Source organism: Chelonoidis abingdonii, chromosome 4 (genome assembly GCF_003597395.2).
Source record: "Chelonoidis abingdonii isolate Lonesome George chromosome 4, CheloAbing_2.0, whole genome shotgun sequence".
Lineage (NCBI taxonomy): Eukaryota > Metazoa > Chordata > Testudines > Testudinidae > Chelonoidis > Chelonoidis abingdonii.
The window spans coordinates 18,974,873-18,995,936 of record NC_133772.1 but is presented as its reverse complement, the minus strand read 5'-3'; the positions used below and the strand labels follow the sequence as shown (position 1 = coordinate 18,995,936).

At 47.9% G+C, this 21,064-nt stretch overlaps 1 protein-coding gene across 1 annotated transcript in view; it reads left to right on the top strand.

Annotated features, from left to right (window-relative positions):
* Positions 1-21,064, top strand: part of GRM4 (glutamate metabotropic receptor 4) — a 223,019-nt gene that overhangs the window by 76,278 nt on the left and 125,677 nt on the right. The window contains exon 3 of the mRNA XM_032768742.2: positions 5,641-5,857. Within this exon, the coding sequence (XP_032624633.1) occupies positions 5,641-5,857 (217 nt within the window). The remainder of the gene's footprint in view (positions 1-5,640; positions 5,858-21,064) is intronic.

The following is a 21,064-nucleotide window of genomic DNA, read 5'->3' as shown; positions in this document are numbered from 1 at the left end:
GGTGACTCAGCCAACAAGTAATTTCTATTCATCTATCAAGGACAACATAAATACAAGAAAATATGAGGCTTGTGTGCGTTGATTTCTGGAGGGAAGAGTGCCTTCTTCTGTGCAAGTCCGTGCTGCCCTTGAGTTCCATACCATGTACCAATATGCTTCTTGGTGCCAGGGCATTTGGGTGCCTCACTTAGCACAAGTCTTCCCGACAGCTCTGCCAGTCTACCTCCTAGCAATTGCCTCATCAGGAAGGTGGCCTGATTCCTGGTTTTGAAACACATGGGCAAGGGCGGCTTGTGGGTGATCCCCCTAAAGAGCACGAGGTTACGCCACTAGTTATGCAGGAGCAAACAGCTTCATGTGTGCCGATAATTGGGGGGAGGGTATAATCAAGCTTAGGGCCAACACTACAATTGCTTGATCTTGTAGCTTTCATTATGAGCAGCCTAGCACGCAACTTGTGGGCATCAAATCTGCTCCCCAGGCTCAGGTCAGACTGATCTATCCCTCCCTCTGCCTCCGCTTTTAGGCTGTGGGCTACCTGATTGCTTGACACAGGTGTTATGCCTTCTTCAGACTGAGCACAGCTTGTGCCAATTTGCCTGCATTCAGCATATATCCAAGAAGTCTGTGCTGATTGCAGCATTGCTATAACCTCTAGCAGTATTGTGGGGCTATTTCCTGTTTTTGAACTATATGGGGTGGAGGACAAAATAGGACAAAGGTTTAGGTTATAGCTCCTAAACTGGTGGTTTTGGTAACCCAAGTCAGATTTGACTCCTGGTTTCCAGAAGGGAAAGAAGGGTTTAGGTAATATTCCCTTGCTTCCCCAGCTCTCAATCTGTTCTGAATCATTGCTCTAGCATGGTGTTAGAGGGCACCACCTTTCAGATGAGGTGCAAAACCCAGCTCCTGATCCTTTTCACTAAAGATTCTTGAGCAATTCAATTTTTTTGGCTACAATAGGAGTGATACCGTCCTATACTGACAACACTCCACCTCAGGTAACTACATTCCCCCGGTCTTAAAAAATAATAATAAAAAATCCCCTGAAGTTTTAATTGGGGTCTACTGTTCTTCTTCACTTCCTGTCCTCAAGTGCTACACTGTATTACTGTGTGCTGTTAGACAGTTGTTGAGTTCCACCCCAGGGGTGGCTGCATTTAAGTGGTGGAGGGATTGATTCCTGTGTGCATTGTTTGCAAAGTGCTTTAGAAAACCAGGTGCAGTAGCAACATCAGCCTGAAGTCAACAAAACTGTAGCTGAGAAAGCGCACTACTAATTTAACATTGGATACATCTTCTATATGGGAACAGTGGGTTGGTGAGGGGAGAATTGACTTGATTTAATAGGTCTTTTCTATCTCTAAGATTAATTAATGTCTGCAGAGCGTTTTGAAGTGCTATATAAGTGGTAAACAGCTCAAGATCATAAATCATTCTAATGCACCATTCAATGCAAGGCAGCTCTGATTAATTTAAAAGTCATATTTATTGCTTTGTTTGGGGAGAATTTCAGAACCTGCCCCCAGCAGAAGGTGAAGTCCGGGCCCTTTCCCTCTCCCAGGCTCGCTTGGATGGTGGACTTTGCCAAAACTAAATCCTGGAGAGCCTCTCTAAGGCTATGGGGCCTTGCTGTCATGGTTGGCAGGCAGAGTTCCTCTTAGCATTGTCTGGGATTCTCTGTTTGGCCGCTCCTCCTGGTTGCCTTATTTGGTATCTCTAATCTTCACCTCATCCCTGTCTTTTCCATTGTTTATCCCAAGTAAGCAATTGATTTTTGGGCTCTGTGGCTCCTCCTGTGACTGAGGGGGGCAGGCCTTTTGTTCTGGTGGACTCCGCCCATCTGCTCCACAATTCAAATAGGCTGCCTCCACTTCTGTCCCCTGGCCCTTTCCTTGGTTGTTCCCCCTCATATTTAGTTAATCTTTGTGGTTCCTGATGGGGAGCTGCTGCTGTTCTTGTGGTGGAGTTCTTTCCCAGAGGCCAAATGGAGGGACCTTCTCCCATCCTTGTCCCCCTTGAGTTGCCCCAAGTTATCAGTCCACCCCAGTCTCTTTTGGGCTCCTCCCCTTCTCTGAGAGTGGGCAAGGTTGTCTCAGCAAGTGGAGCCTTGTAGGGGCTTTTCCTGCCACCACAGGCTGGTTGTGGTGATATAGACTGTACTAAGGCCGGGCCTCTGCTCTCTGGGGTTGCACTTTGGCTTCCACACCTTGTCAGAAGAGAAATGGTCCTAAGCTTGACTGGCAAAGAATGCTTACGCTCTCATGAATGCAGAGAGCACACAGAGGAGATCAAAGTGGCCTGACAGGCCAATGCAGAGCATATACACAGAAAGCGGTAGGGGTATGTGTGTGTGCGGGAGGTGTTAACCTCTCTCTGCCAGCCAGCCAGGCACAGAGTTCCCATGCTACTCCAAAGGCAATCAAAGAGACTTGTTGATAGCTCAGTTGCTGTGGTCTCCCCCCTCTTCTGGGAGTTCTGGGCTGTCCCCTTTGAAGATTGACATAATTAGGCTCAAAGGGTGGGCGGAGGAGAGGCTGTTGGGGGGAGGGAAAGAGGAGATAAAAAGAGGGAGAAATTAAAGCATCACACAACCGTTTTGCCAGCTGTTTAGGCAGCATTGAACCCAGTTGACACAACCCTTTAGTTCCTCTCTTTTGTGGCAGGGCCTGGGAGAAGGGTTTAGAATTGATCTAGATTTGTTGTATTCTCTTCTTTCCTTTTGTATGTTTCAGGAGAAAAGGTTTGGTTTCTCTGGAGTCTCCCCTATGTGCTTGGCACTATTGCAAAGCCAAGAACTTTTGTGGGAGAAAATACAAAGCAGCAACTTGTTGTCCCCTCCCCCCAACCCCAGCTCTTTGTGTGGGTCATCAGACCGACCCTATTAATTGGGGAGGGAGGAGAAAAATATCTCCCATCCTTTTTTGTTTCCTCTCCCAGGCTCCTCAGTGCAGGGAGCTTTCCAGAGCTCGAGGCTTTGGCAAGGATCAAAGCCCTTGAAGGGTCAAAAAGACATGGCACTTGGAACCAATATCCCTCCATCTTTTCATCTTCCCTCACTCTGTTTTCTGCTCGTGTCGTTGGCCTCTGACTGCTGTGTTTGGAAAGCATAGAATCATAGAAATGACAGGCTGGAAAGGACCTAAAAAGATCACCACGTCCAGCCTTTGCTGAGGCAGGACCAAGTCAAACCTAGCCCATCCCTCCCAGGTGTTTGTCCAATCTGTTCTTAAAAACTTCCAGTGACAGGGATTCCACAAGCTCACTTGAAAACCTGTCCCAGAGCTTAACTAGCCTTCTAGTAAGAAAGGGTTTTTTTGCCTGATAGCTGACCTAAATCTCCCTTGCTGCAGATTAAACCTGTAACTTCTTGTTTTTACCTTCAGTGGACATGGAGAACAATTCATCACCATCCTCTTTGTAACAGCCCTTTACCAGTTGGAAGTTATCAGGTCCACCCACCATTTCCTTTTCTCAAGATTAAACGTGCCCATTTTTTTAACCTTTCCTCCCAGGTCAGGTTTTCTAAACCTTTGATCATTTTTTGTTGCCCTCCTCTGGACTCTCCAGTTTTTCCACATTTTTCCAAAAGTTTGGTGGCCAGAATTGGACACAGTACTCCAGCCTCATCAGTGCTGAGTAGAGTGGGACAGTTACCCCCTGTATCTCATGTACAACACTCCTGTTAATACTTCCCAGAACGGTGTTAGCCTCTTTTGCAGCTGCACCACGTTATTGACTTATATTCAGTTTATGATCCACTATCACCCCAGATCCTTTTTGGCAATAGTGCCGCACAGCCAATTATTCCCTGTTCTGTAGTTATGCATTTAATTTTTCCTTCCCAAGTGAAGTATTTTGCGCCTGTCTTTATTGAATTTCATCTTGTTGAATTCAGACCAATTCTTTCAATTTGTCAAGGTTGTTTTGAACTCCAAAACTGTCCTCCAAAGTGCTTGCAACTCCTCCTGGCGTGGTGTCATCTACAGATTTTATAAGCATACTCACCAATCCATTAGCCAAGTCATTAAAGAAAATACTGAATAGTACTGGACCAAGGACAGAATACATCCTCCCAGTTGGACGGTAAACCATTAATAACTACTTTGTGTACAGTCTTTGAACCAGTTATGCACCCACCTTATAGTAATTTCATCTCCACCACATTTCCCCACTTTGCTTATGAGAATGTCGTGTGGGATTGTATCAACAGCCTTTCTAAAAATCAAGATGCATCACATCTACTGCTTCCTCCCATCCACTAGGCCAATAACCATGTCGAAGAAGGAAATTAGCTTGCATTGGCATGATTTGTTCTTGAGAAATCCATGCTGGCTATTCCTTATAACCCTATTATCCTCCAGGTGCTTACAAATTGATCAATAATTTGTTCGTGTCTTTCCAAGTATCGAAGTTAGGCTGACTGTCCATAATTCTCTGGACCCTCTTTGTTCCCCTTTTAGAAGATAGGTACTGTTTGCCATTCTCCAGTTCTCTGGGATCTCATCCTTCCCCTATGAGTCTTTGAAAACCATTGCCAATGGTTCTGAGATTGCTTCAGCTAGTTCCTTAAGTTTCTGTGGAAGGATTAAGAACACAGTGTGGTCCGTTGGATAGGGTGTTGCCTTGGACTAGGCTAAAGGAGAACAAAGTTCTATTCAGTGCCAGCTCTATGGGCAGGCGAGCAGAATGGATGCCCTGAGTGCCAGTTTCCACGGGATGTTTGTTTGTTTGTTTGTTTGTTTGTTTTGCCTTGCTTCTGGTGTGGGCGGTGTGAAAATGTTTTCCTCTGCCCAGGCCGGCAAAACAGCTAGGGCCATTCCTGGTTCTATTCTTAACCTGCTGTTTGACTTTAGGCAAGTCACTTGCAGTCCGTGCCTCAGTTTCCCCACCTGTAAAACAGGGGCAATGATACAGGCCTGCCTTTATGAAGTGCTTTCAGATGTGGATGGAAAGTTTCTGTACAAGAATACTTTTATGATCTTATGGCACCTAGCTGCATCTACAAAACACTTGTCCACTCCCCAGCTTCACCCCCCTTATTGCTCAGGTGCTGGTAGAGAGCTGGCGAAAAACTTTCGGTGTTCTGCTGCCATTGAGTTGCTTGCTCCCAAGAGCCCTCACGGTGCCATGCCTGGGAGAAGCCCAGATCGGATTCCTGAAGAACTGCTGCTGGAGGGAACACTAGCATATCCTCTGGTAGCGGGCAAGCAAAAACCTTTGTTTTCTTCCTTCCTAGCCCCCTTATTTGAAGTCCGAGGCTTGGTGAACATATCTTAATGCCTGGGAAGGTGCAGTATTATTGGGAATCTAAGTCCTGGCTTCTATCTCTAGTGGTGACTGATGGTGCGCTTATTCCAATAGCAAGAAAAATAGGATTAAAAAATAAGTAGGACTTGTGGATTTTAAAACACAAGGGTAGACAACGTTTGTGAATGTGAGTTGACAATGTTTATCCCTTGGTACTTCAGATATCCACAACACCGCAGTCTTGCCTGCTTCAAATGTTGCACCTTCAGTGTGATTTATGTGCCTTCCCTCAATCCGTCTAGTATCATTCTAGTGAGACGGGTTGTGGTCTAAGGCTCCTGCAATTTGCTCCTCTTTATTTCAGTGACCTTTCTCTCCTTGCCCCCGCAGATACCCCAGATAAGCTACGCTTCCACTGCCCCTGACCTGAGTGACAACAGTCGGTACGACTTCTTTTCCCGTGTTGTGCCCTCCGACACCTACCAGGCCCAAGCCATGGTGGACATAGTCAAGGAGCTCAAGTGGAATTACGTCTCCACCTTAGCCTCCGAGGGAAGCTACGGCGAGAGTGGGGTGGAGGCCTTCATCCAGAAGTCCAGAGAGGATGGTGAGTGAACTTCCTGCCGAGATATGGGCCATGGGGTTGAAATGGGGTCTGGAAGCAAAATACAGCTGGATCTCTTTGAGGTGAGCTGCATTATGGATCATGATGTCGGGAACTGCAAGGAAGTGAGGGGTAGAACATATCTGGATATAGCTGGGGTTGAGTTAGTGAGGCTAGTCTTTAAGCTTGGACGGCAACGTCTTCAGTTTAGAAGCTGAAGGATATGAGTTCTAGGCCCACCTATAATATCTCCCCATCACTGATCCATCCATACGACTGAATACATCAAGCAGGTGAGGAATGGCCCTGCTCTGGCTAGCTAGCAAGGAAAGTGGTGACGACTGGAGGGGAAAGGGCTGGTTTTTATGAAGCATCTTGTGTGTTAAGGAACATCCTAGGGGCACTTGTCCTCAAGTGCAAACTGTGTGAGGCAGCTCAATCTGCTGTGGTAACAGCTCAATCTGCTGTGGTAACAGCTCAATCTGCTGTGGCTCAATCTGCTGTGGTAACAGCTGCCCATTGGAGGGTGCTGCATTAGCCTGCACCCAGGCCTGTGCTATGTTACCAGCACAGCGGAATTGGGAAGCGCCTGTTAGCATGTGGGAAACAGCGACTGCTGCCACCTGTCAGGACGATGTTGCAGCTTCCCAAGACCCGTCTGTGGCAGTGGGAGTTAGGCTGCTTTTGAACTGTGGGGGGCAGCCTGTGGGGGACTTGTGTGCTAACGTGACATCAAGTTCTGTCCACGTGGTTATGCTAATACAATTCAGCCTCAGTGGTGATCCACCCTAGGGGGCCTTAGGGTCCGGTGCATGACCCAGGTGCAGTCAAGAGATGCTAGTGTTTGGCACGGGGCATGTGAAGAATCAGGCCGAAGGGAACAATCAGCATGAAATGCGACTAGAACTCCGCATCGAGACGAGGCCTGTGATGGAGAGAAGAAATGTATGTGGAAGGGTTTGGATCCTGATGTCTTTGCTTGCTCAGGATTGGGCCCATTGGAGTTTCGCTTGAACAAGGGTCTCGCGATTTATCCCTGTTTCCACCTCTTCCTCTTTCCCTGTGCTAAATCCCCAAATAGCCTAATGTGTGCGTTCCCCACCTCATGACAATGCCTCTGTATCTGTGTGTTCGGCCCATCAACCGTATTGTAATTGCTTATTCCTGAGGACCACATAGTGACCAAATGCTCCACATTGGTACCACCCTGAAGCTAGAATCCCACCATAAATCTTGCCTAAGCACTTTTAATTGCACAGCAATGGTTTGTGGGGGAGCGGCAGTTTGTGTGTGTGGGGTCCCTGATGGGTGGGACTCGATGTCTGGGCTCTGCCTGCGCAGTCCCTGTGAGATGAAGGGAGGAAGAAGCAATGCGGGGTGGGGATGAACAGGAAAGACAGCTCTCTTCTTTACTCCTCTTTTCTCCCCCTCCAAGGGGGTCACCCTTTCAGAGGATGGAGATTGAGCCAGCAGACCTTTTGGTGCTGAAGCTAGGGTCTGAGAAAGGAATCACTCTCCTAGGAAGAGAGGGGGATTTCAGTCTTCTGTTCAGTTGTTCCTGGTCCTTGCCCCTACTACTCAGGAGCTCTGATCCTAGCTCGGGGGCTCTGCAGCCTTGTGGGATGATGGGATAATTCAATCCTTATTTGTTCACTTCTGCTATGGTCATCTCTTCTCCAGGCAGATATTTAGGCTCTAGTTCATCCCTGGGCAAGAGCAGAGACCAGTGGGGTGGCAATGCCCCTCCCCTGGTGCAGCCCCTGGCACAAGTGAGAGTAGCACTGGGGGCAGACAATTTGTCTGCAGCTGCTTAGCTACTATTGAAGTGACTAGGAGTAGCCACTCCCTCCCTTTCCTGCCCTGACGCCCCTCCGGCTCCAGGGTGGTTCCTAAGGGGCATGTGCCAGCAAGGATATTCCCAATGGGGAGTGTTGCCTGGCTGCCTTGTGGCTCCTTTGCACAGTCTCAGTTGATAAACAGACTCAGAATGTGGGGCTGCATCTCCCCCCATTCGTGGAGCATTGCATCTCCCCTGTTAACTCTGAACTCTCCTTCCAACGGGGTGTCTCCCCAGGCAGCCCCCAGTATCCGGGCGTCCTTCCGTGTCGCTAGCATGGAACAGGTATCCAGCCAATCACAGCGGCGCCCGTCTGCTGAATGAGGTTTGTTTCCAATGTCTTTAGCTGAAGCTCAAGAAAAGAAGGGAGAAAGAGAGGTGCCGATCTCCAAATTGAAATCTGAACGGAATGGCTGTGGGCTGCTGCTGACGTCCCCCTCTGTAGCCTAATCCTTCTGCGAGATTAAAGATGTCTTTGGCCACATATTGTATTGATTCATTCCCTGAAGTATAAATCATCCCTTTGCAGGCTGGCAACCAGTGACTACAGCTGGGGGATTTAAAAAAAAAAAAAAGATTCTGGGCCAACGATGAACCAGGCACAACATAAATTTTAAAGCCTTGATTAAGACTCTTTGTGCGAGCTGTGCTGCTTGTTGCTCCTGGATGCCAGTGAAATGGGGGAATAGGATGCTGAGGAGGAACATTAGGGGCTCAGGGAGAAATTGTCTGCAAGAGCAATGCAGTCCTTTGTAGTTTATCCCCATCTGATACTGTGTAATCCAGGCGAGGACTCAGAGGAGATCTGGTGTTGGAGTCTGAAGAAGCAGAGGCTGCCTTAGTCTGGGAGTTGGCGAGCCAGAGAGAACCACATGGATTGTCAGTGTCCAGCAGCCTCGTTGGATCACACTTTCATATTTACTATGGTGGAGCCCTCTCTCCCTGCGTGTCCACGGGGCTACAGACTTGTGACAATGTCCTGAGACATACAGCCATGACAATGCTGTTGCAGTGGGGAAACTCCCACCTTCCCTCTTATGGTGAAACAAGCTCCCTGTGGCCCAGGCTGGTCAGGATGCTAGGCCTCATCTTGAACGTGCCGTGACAACACAAGCGCATTCCCCTCTCTCCCTCCTTGTGGCATTGGCAGAATGATGCCACCTCTGCTGTGGTATTACCAGCTCCCCCTTTCAAGAGAGGAGCCCCCATGGCTGAAATGGAAAGAAATCAAGGGTAGAGAGCATTGCTCGCAGTTAGATGTATGTCTTCCTTCCAGTCTGATTGCTGGTGCTCAGTTGCCAACAGAGATGCCCCAGCTGTTCTCAAGTTGGTGATGGCGTGCACACAACACAACACATTTTATCTCAAGACACAGGGGCAAATTATTTGCTGACTTTTCCCATGCTAGTTGGGTTGTACAAGGGGTAAATCAAAGCAGAATATGCCCTACAGAGTCAGTGACTTGTTGTTGTTGTTATGGTTTGTACTGGGGTAGCACCTATGAGCCCCAGTCATGGAGTGGAACCCTATTGTGCTAGATGTGGTACAATCACAGAAGGAAAAGACAGTCCCTGCCTCAAAGAGCTTACATGGCTACCAGGGGGAGCATGGTCCATTCTTTGGGCCCCAGCAAGAGATCTAGAGTCTGTTCTCCATCACTGGCAACTTTAGAATCCAAGACTGGATGTTTATCTAAAAGATCTGCTGTCGGGACTTTTTTGGGGGCAGCTCTATGGCCTTTGCTATGTAGGAGATCACACTGGATGGTCCCTTATGATCTTGGAATCTTTGAGTCAATCCATAGCAGTTTCTGGACCACAGTGTCGTCTGGCTGCAGTTCTTCCTGAATTAAGTGACTAGGAAACGTATTTGCTGTGTGTAAGGAGACTTGGAATAAATTGGGGCTTTGCTGTGGCCCAGCCAGTGAGCCTATTCCAACGCTCCTGGCCTTTCCAGCTCACTCACTATGCAGGGCACTTTCCAGGAGAGAAGACTTTTCCCAAACATTACCAGGTTTTAACGGAAAATAAAGTTGGTACTGTTGCTTGGTTCTCCCAGTTCAGGGGAATTATCCCTGTGGGCAGGTGCTTTAACTTGTCTATAGACTTTGGACAGCCTGAAAGTCTGTGCTCAGCAAAACTCTTTGCAAGGATTTGTCAGGAATCGGAAAGCATTCTGCTGACGGGTGCTGCTGGATGCTTAGAAAGGATTATCGCCAGTGGGAGTAGGGGGAGAGCGCTGGCTGCATTCTGGGAGCTTGCAGCTGCTGCGGCTCCAGCCTCCCCCAAGAGGGGCTGCTGTGGAGAAATAAAGCGGGAGTCCTGGATGTGGAGGGGAAGCTTTGAGCCACATCAGGAGACTCTGAAAGGTGCGGGACAGGAGCCCTAGCTGTGGGGGTGGAGATTAGATCTTTAGCCTCTTTCAGAAGCAGGCTCTATAGGGAAATCTGCAGGAGCAGTAAGAGTGGGCGGGGAAGGGGAGCACAGATTGCTACTCCAGTCTCAGCCTCTGTCAGTAGGAGGCACTGTTGTTAAGAGCTGATATGGCATGTTATCCACTAACTATTGACATACATGTGACTACCAAGCACTCCTCTAACAGTGGGCAAGTTCACTGGCTGGGGGCCATCTCACAGCTACTCCACACCCAGCCTTTCCCGACAGAAGGTGCCATAGGAAATGGTGGAAGGAGCTGCTCAGGCATGGGGAGTCCCAGCATCTCCCAGCAGGAGGTGCTGTGGGCAGCGGTGCTGCAATACTGTCTGCGGGGTGCTCACTTGGTGCTGACCTCTCTTAACAGGAGTATGCTACAGGAAACGATGTAGGACTGGCAGTGGGGAGAGCTCGGCTTGGCCTGTCCCCGTTCTGCGTTTCTTTGACTATCTGCTGCATAATAATCCATGGAGAGACGAGAACTAAAGAGTGTTTTTGGAGGCAGTTAGAGTCCTGCCGCGCACCGACTGCTGCCTATTACTAATTTAACCGTATCTGAATGGCACATTAAATTCTGGCAAGATCTGTGGGACACCAGTCCATCTAGCGCAAGTCAAACTGTGTTATGGCCTTATAAATGGATAACGGGAATAAAAACTTCTAGGTGACGAGCTTCTAATCAAAGCCCTATAAATAGGAACTGCGTTAATCCAATGTCTCTGTAATGCTGTGGCTCTGAGAACCGGCTGTGCTTTTAGTATGCAGAAGAGTCCGTCTAGGGATTCAACCAGGAATAGCTGCTCTTTAGGATTTTAACTTGAAAAGCAGAATGTTTTGGCAGGTCTGCAGTCTTACGTGAGTGTGTGTGTGCTTCAGAGCAGGCAGGTGTGGCTGTTCCTGGATGCACTTGTATTTGCGATCATATGGGTGTACTTTGTGTGTATACACCTGCATCTGTGCATGCGTGAGCAGGTCTACGAGTGTTACTCAGGGCAAAGGTGTCCACACCTAGCACTGTATGTTCGTGTTGATTGTCTGTGTTTCTGCATATACCTGGGGGCGTATGACCTGTGGGTGCGTGCATAGGGGTGTGTGTGTGTGTGTGTGTTTGTGTCTGAGTGTGTGTGTGTCTGGGTGCATCTCTGTAGCCCTTGAATGTGCATATGGATGTTCAGGGATATGTGGCACATAGCGGTCAGAACACGTGACTAGATGTACCTGTGACTCCATAGATGTGAGTGACAGTGCTTGTGTGTGTATCTGTGCCTGTCTGGATGTAGGCTGTGTGTGCATGAGAAAGTGGGAAGGAGGCAGGGAGTGTGGTGTTAGCATAGAAAAAGGGTTTTCTTGCTGTCCGTTAACAGCTTAGCTGCTAACCTGACTGGGGTTTGTCAGTGCTAAGCAGCAGCCTCATCTGAACCCTAATGATAACACGACTCATCTGACAAGAGGAATAAAGGGGAAAATAACTATTTTTGTTGTCGCTTTGCATTCTCTCTCACACAGATTTGCCATCCAAGAGAAGAACTCTTTTCTTCCCGACCTTACACAGGTCTGGGGATGAGGGCTCCTGTTCCCCTGATGCTGTGTGACTACCTGCTCTGGAGCACTTGAGCTAGACAGTCTGTCATGCTGTGGTAGAAGAGGTGTTAAGAATATTGAATTTGCAGTACTGCATCAGAGCGCTGATCTGTCAAGTCCAGCATCCGGCCTCTGCTAGTGGCCGCTGACTGATGCTTCCGTTCCTGATGTATGTGCCTGGCACAAAGACTTTATTTTAGAGGCAAATGGCATCTGGATTGTATCCCAGCAGGATGACTTTGCTGTCCTGTGGCTCAGGCCTGTTCCTCCAGTGCGGTAGCCCTTTCTTAGAGATCTGCCTCCAGTACGGAGTCTGAGGCCAGGTCTACACTGCGACTTTAAATCGGTTTAATGGCCGATATACCGATTTAACGCTGTATCCGTTCACACGACGTCGTCATTAATATCGAGTTAAACGGCTCCTTAAATCGATTTCGGAACTCCTCCCAAACGAGAGGAGTAGCGCTAAATTCGATAGTGATAACTCGGATTAGGGTTCATGTGGACGGAAATCGACGTTATTGGCCTCCGGGCGGCATCCCAGAGTGCAGCACTGACCGCTCTGGACAGCAATCTGAACTCGGATGCAGCGGGCAGGTAAACAGGAAAAGCCCCGCGAACTTTTGAATTACATTTCCTGCTTGCCCAGCGTGGAGCTCTGATCAGCACGGCTGGCGATGCAGTCTGAAATCGAAAAAGAGCTCCAGCATAGACCGTACGGGAGATACTAGGTCTGATCGCTGTATGGGGAGACAAATCTGTTGTATCCAGCTCCGTTACAGAACACGAAATGCCAAAGCGTTTGAATAAAAAACTCCAGGATACACAGCGCTGCGTGACAAGCGTAACGGGAAGCCAGAGACTCAAATGGACGCTCATGAAGGGAGGGAGGGGGTACTGAGGACTCCAGCTATCCCACAGTCCACAGCAGTCTCTGAAAATTATTTGCATTCTTGGCTGAGCTCCCAATGTCTGTAGGTTCAAACACAGTGTCTGGCGTGGTTCAGGGAACAGCTCCTCAGTTTATTTCCCCCCACCACCACGTGAAAAAAAAAAGGGAAAGATTGCTGTGCTATGGCGTTTGCTCAATGCACTCCGCGAAAAAGGCGCCAAAGGGTTGTCTGCTGCCTTCACAAAGGGAGGGGTGAGGCTGTACCCAGCACCACCCGGGGCAGTGTTTTCTGCCCCATCAGGCACTGTGCTCTCAACACGGAAGTGGGAACTATGGGATAGCTGAGGAACAGCTACCCACAGTGCACCGCTCCTGAAATCGATGGTAGCTTTGGACCATGGACGCAAACAATCGATTTCGGGATCCCACTGTGGACGCGCTAAACCGATTTTATTAGATCTGTTTTGTAATATCGGTTTAAGCTAATTCGAAATAATCGTGCAGTGTAGACGTACCCTGAGGGTGTGTCTACACTGCAATTAGACACGCCTGGCTGGCCTGTGCCAGCTTGGACTCATGGGGCTACGGCTAAGGGGCCGTTTAACTATAGTTTAGTTGTTGCAGCCTGAGCACCGGGATCCTCCCACCTTGCAGGGTCCTAGAGCCTGGGCTCCAGCCTGAGCCTGAATGTCTACACAGCAATTAACCAGCTCCTTAGCCCGAGCCCCGCAAGTCTGAGTCAGTTGGCACAGGCCACTTGCGGGTTTTTAATTGTAGTGTAGACATACCTGAGCGAGTGGCATTTGTTGATAGATTTGAAGGCCAGAAAGAAGGAGCCATTAGATCATCCAGTCTGATCTCCTGCATAGTGCAGAGCAGAGAATTTCATCCGGTTACTCCTGTACTGAGCCAGGATGGATGTTTGACTAATGCATACCTCCTGGACAAAGCTCCAATCTCTTTATCTGAAGACTTCAAGAGACGGCAGATCCACCACTGCCCTTGGTAATTAGCTCCAATGATTAATCGCCATCAGTGTTAAAAATTAGTGCTTTATTTCTAATTTGAATTTGTCTGGCATAACTTATAAAATCGTAGAACATCAGGGTTGGAAGGGATCTCAGGAGGTCATCTAGTCCCACCCTCCGCTCAAAGCAGGACCAATCTCCAACTAAATCAGCTTCTAGCCATTGGTTCTTGTGCCTTTCTCTGCTAGGTTAAAGAGCCTCTAGTATCTGTTGTTTTCTCCCTAGGAACACACTTATACATGGTAACCAAGTTGTCATTCAGTCTCCTTTTTGACAAACAGGACTGACTGAGCTCGTTAAGTCTCACTGTAAAGCATATTTTTGTTTCTAGCCCTCCAGTTGTTTCTGTGGCTTTTCTCTGCACACTCTCTCTAGTTTGTCAATAACCTGTTAAAAATGTGCACACCAAGACTGAATGCGGTATTCCAGTATTGGCCTCGCTAGTGCCATATCCAGAGATAAAATTGCCTCCTCTCTACTGCTCAACATTGCCCTGTTCACATGTCTGAGGATTACATTAGACCCAGGGTTCTCAAACTGGGGGTCGGGACCCCTCAGGGGTCACGAGGTTATTACCTGGGGGGTCGCAAGCTATCAGCCTCCACCCTAACCCTACTTCACCTCCAGCATTTATAATAGTGTTAAAAGTATTCAAAAGTTTTTTTAATTTATAAGTCGCACTCAGAGGCTTGCTATGTGAAAGGAGTCCCCAGTACAAAACTTTGAGAACCACTGCATTAGACCTTTTAGCCACAGCATTCCCTGGGCATGCGTGTTGAGTTACTTGCCCACTTTGACCCCTGCTTTCCAGGATACAGCCCCACCCCCATGCTGTAAGTGTGGCCTGTTGCATTCCTTGTTCCTAGATGTATGACCTTGCGTTTGGCTGTGTTAAAATGTAGTTTGTTTTCTACTTGCTGACCCGAGTTGTGGGAGCTACAGTTTCCTCTTGGTGGTTCCCTCCCTTGTCTGGAGCTGGGTTCTAACAGGGGTTTCTTGACTCAGGGCAGACCCTGGCAGGATCAGTTGGCATGTTTGAGGGGCTTTGTTTGGAGAGACTTCACAAGGTGGTGCTGGGTAGTTGACCTTTTGCCCTTAAGGAGACGCTATTGCAAGAATCTGCAGCGTTCCAGAAGCTGAACCTGGTTTTGTCAGGGTTGAGAGAGGACTGGCGTGTCACTGGGGCAAGCTGCAGCTCTACTTAGGATGGACTGAAACTAAATGTAGCTCCAAGAGATTGACTTGCAAGGACCCTGTGGTGTTCTCGGTGGAAGCTGGGGCTTCTGGAGGCGGGCATGGAGAGGGAAATGCTGCTGGATAAGACCACTGTTGAAAGTTCCTCCTTGAGGGTCATGGCATCAGACCATGAGGCCTGGATTTGGTTCTGCTTAAGGACTTGATCTGAAGTCAGCAGAAAGACTCCCGTAGATTTCAACAGCTTTTAGGTAAGGCCTCAAATCTGGCATTTTTCTGCTTGAGGCACTAAAATTGCCTATGGACTCCCAATCAGCCTAAAGCCAGGAGGAACCCAAGGTTACAGTTCTGCTTCACCTTGGAGGCTGTGTGTTCATCCCCTCACCTGCCTCCTCCATCCATCAGCTTCATCCTCTGCCACAGAGAGGTCTATAAATCTTTTCAACACCACCTGTCTTTGCTGCATCATGCTGCCATGGCCAGAAGAGCTGTCTGCTCCAACACAAATTCAGCACAGCAAGGGGATGGCTCCAAGGAAAGGTGTGCCAGATTTCAAGGGGCTGCTGAGGCTGGGATAGGGGCTGAGGGAACCCAGGTCTGCATCGAGGTCATAACTGCCTACTGAAAGGTTTCTTTTACCTTCTTCTGAAGCAGTTATTACTGGCCACCATTGGAGACCGGATACTGGACACGCCAAGGGCTAGACGGACCATGGGTCTGATACAATATGACAAGTCGTCTGTTTTCATTGCTGTCCCCATGGAAGGGCTCTCGAATGAGGGGGATATTTAAGGGGCCAAATTATTTGCCTCCTCTTGATTCTTTGCTTTGTTCCAGAGATCAAGCAGGTCACATGACCCCACAATGACTTTGCTTCCACTAAGCAACAAGTTCATCTGATGTGAGTACCCACGTGATAAGCTGAAATAGAATAGTGATTAGACCTGGTGAGCTAGCCGCATGAGGGGTGAAGTTCACTCTTGTGCAGAGGGACTGTGTCGCTGAGCCCTGGGATGTAAGTGATGCCTAGGCCTCATGGCTGCCCTCCGCGCCCCCTGGCATCAGGGGGAGTTTTGCCTTCTTTGCAGCCTCCAGTCCACTGAAGTCAGCAATGTTCTGCCCAATCACACAATAGGGAATCCAGCCAGATATTGAGGATTGATGTGGGGGAGACCTGATGGGGGCTGTTTTGAGAGATGATGTGATGGGAACCACAGAAGTGAGAGTCTCTTTCCTGAGCAACCCAGCTGCAAAGCTGTTTCTATTAGTCTCATTTCCCCATTGGGGGAATGAGAAACGGAGAGGGAAAGTGACGGGCTTAAAGTCACAAAGTGAGCCAATGGCACAGTTGGGAGAAGAACTCATGAATCCTGACTCCCCCTTTGGCTTCGCAGTGCAATGATTAGAATGACTTAGAGTCATCCTCCAAATCTAGCGTGGCTGTGGTTTAAGACGAATGAATTTGTGATAATTGCAGGTAACTGGACAGTTAACTATCTGACTTAGCAATTACAGTGTAAATTAATGTACTTGGAGTCTAGACATACATGTATTAACCAAAGACTGAGCGCCATAATTCGTTTATGCAGTTAACCTTATGGTTGTGTGAATTGGTGTTAATTTGTTTATCAGAGAGCCTAATTACACTGTAATTACAGTATAGCTGCAGTGTAATTAGTCACTGTATTATCTGAAGTAACCCTGCTCCCCTGTTGTAACTACTGGAACACATTTATTTACAGAGCAATAGAACATACGTTACAGGCCAGGTTGTGTCACTCACCATAGTGAGCAGTTACTCAGTGAGCAGTGCTGCTGGAGAATTCACAATCTGGTCTACAGCTACTGGTGGAGTAATATGGCTGTATACAAGATACGTATGCATCAAAGGGCGTCAGTGCTTGGGTCATCAAGGAATGTGTGATCAGCCCCAAGATTCATGTCTCTATTGTACATATTTTCAGAAGGACCCAACACCCACAACTAGGTTGAGATTTTCAGGAGAGCGCCACATGTTGGGTGCATGTGCAGCTCTGCCCAGAAGTGTCCCTTGAAAATCACGGCCCTTATTTAGGGGCGTAAATGGGAGCTGAGCTCTTCTGAAAAACCCAGCCCTTGGACCTTCTAGGTAGGATAGATAGTTTTCAAAGGATTCAGCGTTGGTCCAGTTCTGGAAGCCAATGATTCAGAAACTCCCATGACTTCAGCGGGGGCAGAGTCAGGCAGATTTTCAAGAGTGCAACGTGCACCCAATGTGCTGAGTGTCTACAAAGAAAATAGGTTGGGCCGGGTTCTTCTTTCTCTTACAATGGTGTAAATATGGAGTGGCCCCACTGAAGTCAGTGGAGTTACAGTGGTGTCAAGTCAGATTACGTGAATGAAAATATACATAGGGACCAGGTTTTTCTTTACTCTAAGGCCCCTTTGCACCACTCTGGTAGTATAAAGGGGCATGAAATGTATTCCGATGTCAAAGCCCCTTTACACTGCCGGAGTGGTGTGAATTAGACTATGGCAGTTTGTCAAGCCACAAAGTTTACCTGAAATCAGCTTGCATCAGTATATTACGCCTCAGTCAACAGCTGGCTTGTTTGCCTTGGAATAATCGAAGCGAGGCAATGCTTCCTTTTCCTAGCATCGTTCTCAGCGAAATATTTCAAAGTCCCAAATTTCTTGGTGTGCCTTTATACTTCCTCTGCATGTGTGCAGGCCTGCCATCTCCTCCATAACACACCTGTACTTCAATTCTTTATGCCCATCCTGAGTCTTTGGAGTACATTTGTATTTTCATAATGTGATAATGTTCATTATTGTAGTTACCAGTAAGCATTCAAGCTGTTTTCTTTCTGGGGCATTATCAACTTGACCTGCCGTTACAGTATTTACCAAAGTCTTGGATTAATGGTGTTGCATGTACATTGCTGCCTCAGGGCGTAACCTACCAAAGAGCTGAGAAGAAGCTTCCCCTGAGGGCAGACTGTCCCATCATTGAAGGGTTTTTTTTGCGCCCACCTCTGATGCAGATGGTACTATCCACTGTCAGAGACAGGTCATTGGACCAGATGGACCATGGATGCAAGACACGGATAAGATAAACTTTGACCCAGGGCTGGCCATTAAAAGGTCAATATTTACCAGTAGTTACCATCCTGTAGTACAGTTTTTCCTATATTGAGAAAGCAGCATTGGTATATGTGTAGATAGATGAGTATTGAAAGAGCACCATCAACTGCCATGTAAGTATAGGGTAATTTGTGGTGTTCGTAAGTCTGTAGGTTCAATAAAGTTGTTGTGCATTTCCGACTGTCTTGTGTGCAGCTTTTAATAGCTGCCACTTTATCCTAGTGCATCTTGAGTGCTTTACAAAGGCAGCTATTATTTCTGATTTTGCAGGCTGGTACTAAGGCACAGGGCTGTGTAAAGGTATCCACCTAAGGCTGCGTAGGAAATGGCAGAGTCATGGACAGTGGGTGAAGTTTCCCCTGTGGGAGGTTAGTTCCCCATTCTGCCTCTTCTGCCCATGGCCTTGCCCACACTCCACTTCTGCTCTGCCCCATGCTCTGCCCCCTTGGTCCCCTCCCCCACTCTCCATGTCCCTCCTCTCCTCCCCACCTCTTCTGCAAGGCTACCACTGCCCGCAGGGACACAGGGGAGGAAGGGGGATGTCTCGCGGGGAGGTGGGGTGAAGGAGAAGGGATGTGGGGAGTGGTGGGAGCTCTGGAGGAGGGAAGTGGAGTGGACAGGAGGGACTCACCAGCCAGCAGTGGGGGGCCTTGGGGAAGGGGCAGAGCAGGGAGGGGAAGAAATGGAGTGCAAGCAGGGCCACGATGCCCCAGGCATCCATCATCCTCCCCGGCCTATTATAGGCAATGTGTATGGACATACCCAGAAGTTGGGATGCCTTCCCAACCCCCTCTTCTAGTTGTATCTGAGTCTGTCTCTTATCCCAGAATAGTTGACGCTGCTTCAAACGCTCTGGGCTGGGAAAGGACGAAGCCTGCTTGCAATACCGTAAGATATGCAAACGCATGCTCTCTGGCCTCTTCTCGCTCCATCACCAAACACATTGAGATGAAATATTCGCTTTATATTTATGTAATTTAACTGGTGTGCAACACATGTTATGCAATGCTTCATAATGTGCAGCTCTCTATTTTGTGAAGAGGGTAATATTTCGAGCCAAATGCAAGATTTCTTAGTCATCTGTCTGAATCAATTTCATATTGTCATTTTTCTCTCTCCGTCCTGTTTTATCCTTCACTGGGTTTTCTATATTTTTCCTCAAGAGGCCGATATATATTTATGATGCATTTGTTCATTACTATGTGATATTCATGTCTATTTCCAGTTGAGCTGGGTTCATTACTTGTGCTCGGTGCCTCGGCATGTCACATAAAAGAAGTGACTCAGCTAGCAAGAATGTAAAGAAGGTTTGGATAATATTAAATGGAAGTTTCAGCTGCTCTAACGTCTTAAGGTATAAACAAGATAGGAGAGTGGTTGCAGGTCAGACTTGTGCATGCAGTTGCCATGATTGTGCATGAAAATTGGGAGATTGCTAATTCGTCACTTCCACAAACAACCAGTGTGATGATGCATGCAAAAGTGTTGCAGGATCATTTGTTTCGCTTTTCAGCATATGGTTGCTCACCTGATGTAAAGAATGAGCACTTAAATTGTCATTGCTGGAAAAGGAGACGATATAAAAATGACTCTTCCTTATCACTGGTATTATGGTAGCTCAGCCAAGATCAGGGCACCATTGTGCCAGACACTGTACATGCACTTAGTAAGAGACAGTCTTTGCCCCAAACAGCTTACAGTCTAAGTAGACACAGGGTGCGAGGGGAAAAGGAAGGGGAGTGACTATAAGGTGGATAGAAATCTGGCTAGATTGTCAGGCTCAACGGATAGTGATCAATGGCTTGATGTCTAGTTGGCAGCTGGTAACAAGTGGAGTACCCCAGGGATCGGCCCTGGGGGTGGTTTTGTTCAGCATCTTTATTAATGATCTGGATGATGGGATGGATTGCACCGTCAGCAAGTTCGCAGATGATACTAAGCTGGTGGCAGAGGTAGATATGCTGGAGGGTAGGGATAGGTCCAACGTGACCAGGCAAATGGGAGGATTGGGCCAAAAGAAATCTGATGAGGTTCAGCAAGGACAAGTGCAGGCTCCTGCATTTAGGATGGAAGAATCCCATGCACAGCTGGGGACTGACTGGCTATGCAGCAGTTCTGCAGAAAAGCACCTGGGGATTACAGTGGATGAGAAGCTGGATAGGAGTTAGCAGTGTACCCTTGTTGCCAAGAAGGCCAACGGCATGTTGGGCTGTATTAATAGGAGCATTGCCAGCAGATTGAGGGAAATGATTCCCCATTCCTCTATTTGGCACTGGTGAGGCCACACCTGGAGTATTGTGTCCAGTTTTGGTCTCCCCCCTACAGAAGAGATGTGGACAAATTGGAGAGAATCCAGCAGTGGGCAATGAAAATGATTAGGGGGTTGGGGCATATGACTTACGAGGAGAGGCTGAGGGAACTGGGCTTATTTAGTCTGCAGAAGAGAAGAATGAGGGAGGATTTGATAACAGCCTTCAACTACCTGAAGGGGCATTCCAAAGAGGATGGAGCTAGGCTGTTCTCAGTGGTAGCAGATGACAGAACAAGGAGCAATGGTCTCAAGTTGCAGTGGGGGAGGTCTAGGTTGGATATTGTGAAATAGTGTTTCCTTAGAAGGGTGGTGAAGACTGGAATGGGTTATTTAGGGAGGTGGTGGAATCTCCATCGTTAGAGGTTTTAAAGGTCTGGCTTGACAAAGCCCTGTCTGGGATGATTTAGTTGTTGTTTGTCCCGCTTTAAGCAGAGGATTGGACTAGATGACCTCCTCAGGTCTTTTCCAACCCTAATATTCTAGATTTGCACAAGGATGCTCAGCTGATCAGGAGCTGGGATGAGAAACCTGGTCTCAGGAGTGCCAGTCTAGTGCCCTACCCACCAGACCATGCTACCTTGTCTTGATCTTTATCACAGCAACAATCAGTCCAATCTGAATGGGAGATTTTTCTGTTTTTCCACATGAAGACTCTTCAGTACACAATTCCTAGTTCTGTAATTTTGCGCCTAGATGTTCAATGAACCTCTCATTAGGAAATGCGTCTGTAGATAATCAAGAATGGCATCTAAGACAAAAAGAACACAGTGATTTTCAGATCGCAGGCTGAGTTTGTAGCACTGGCAGTTAGC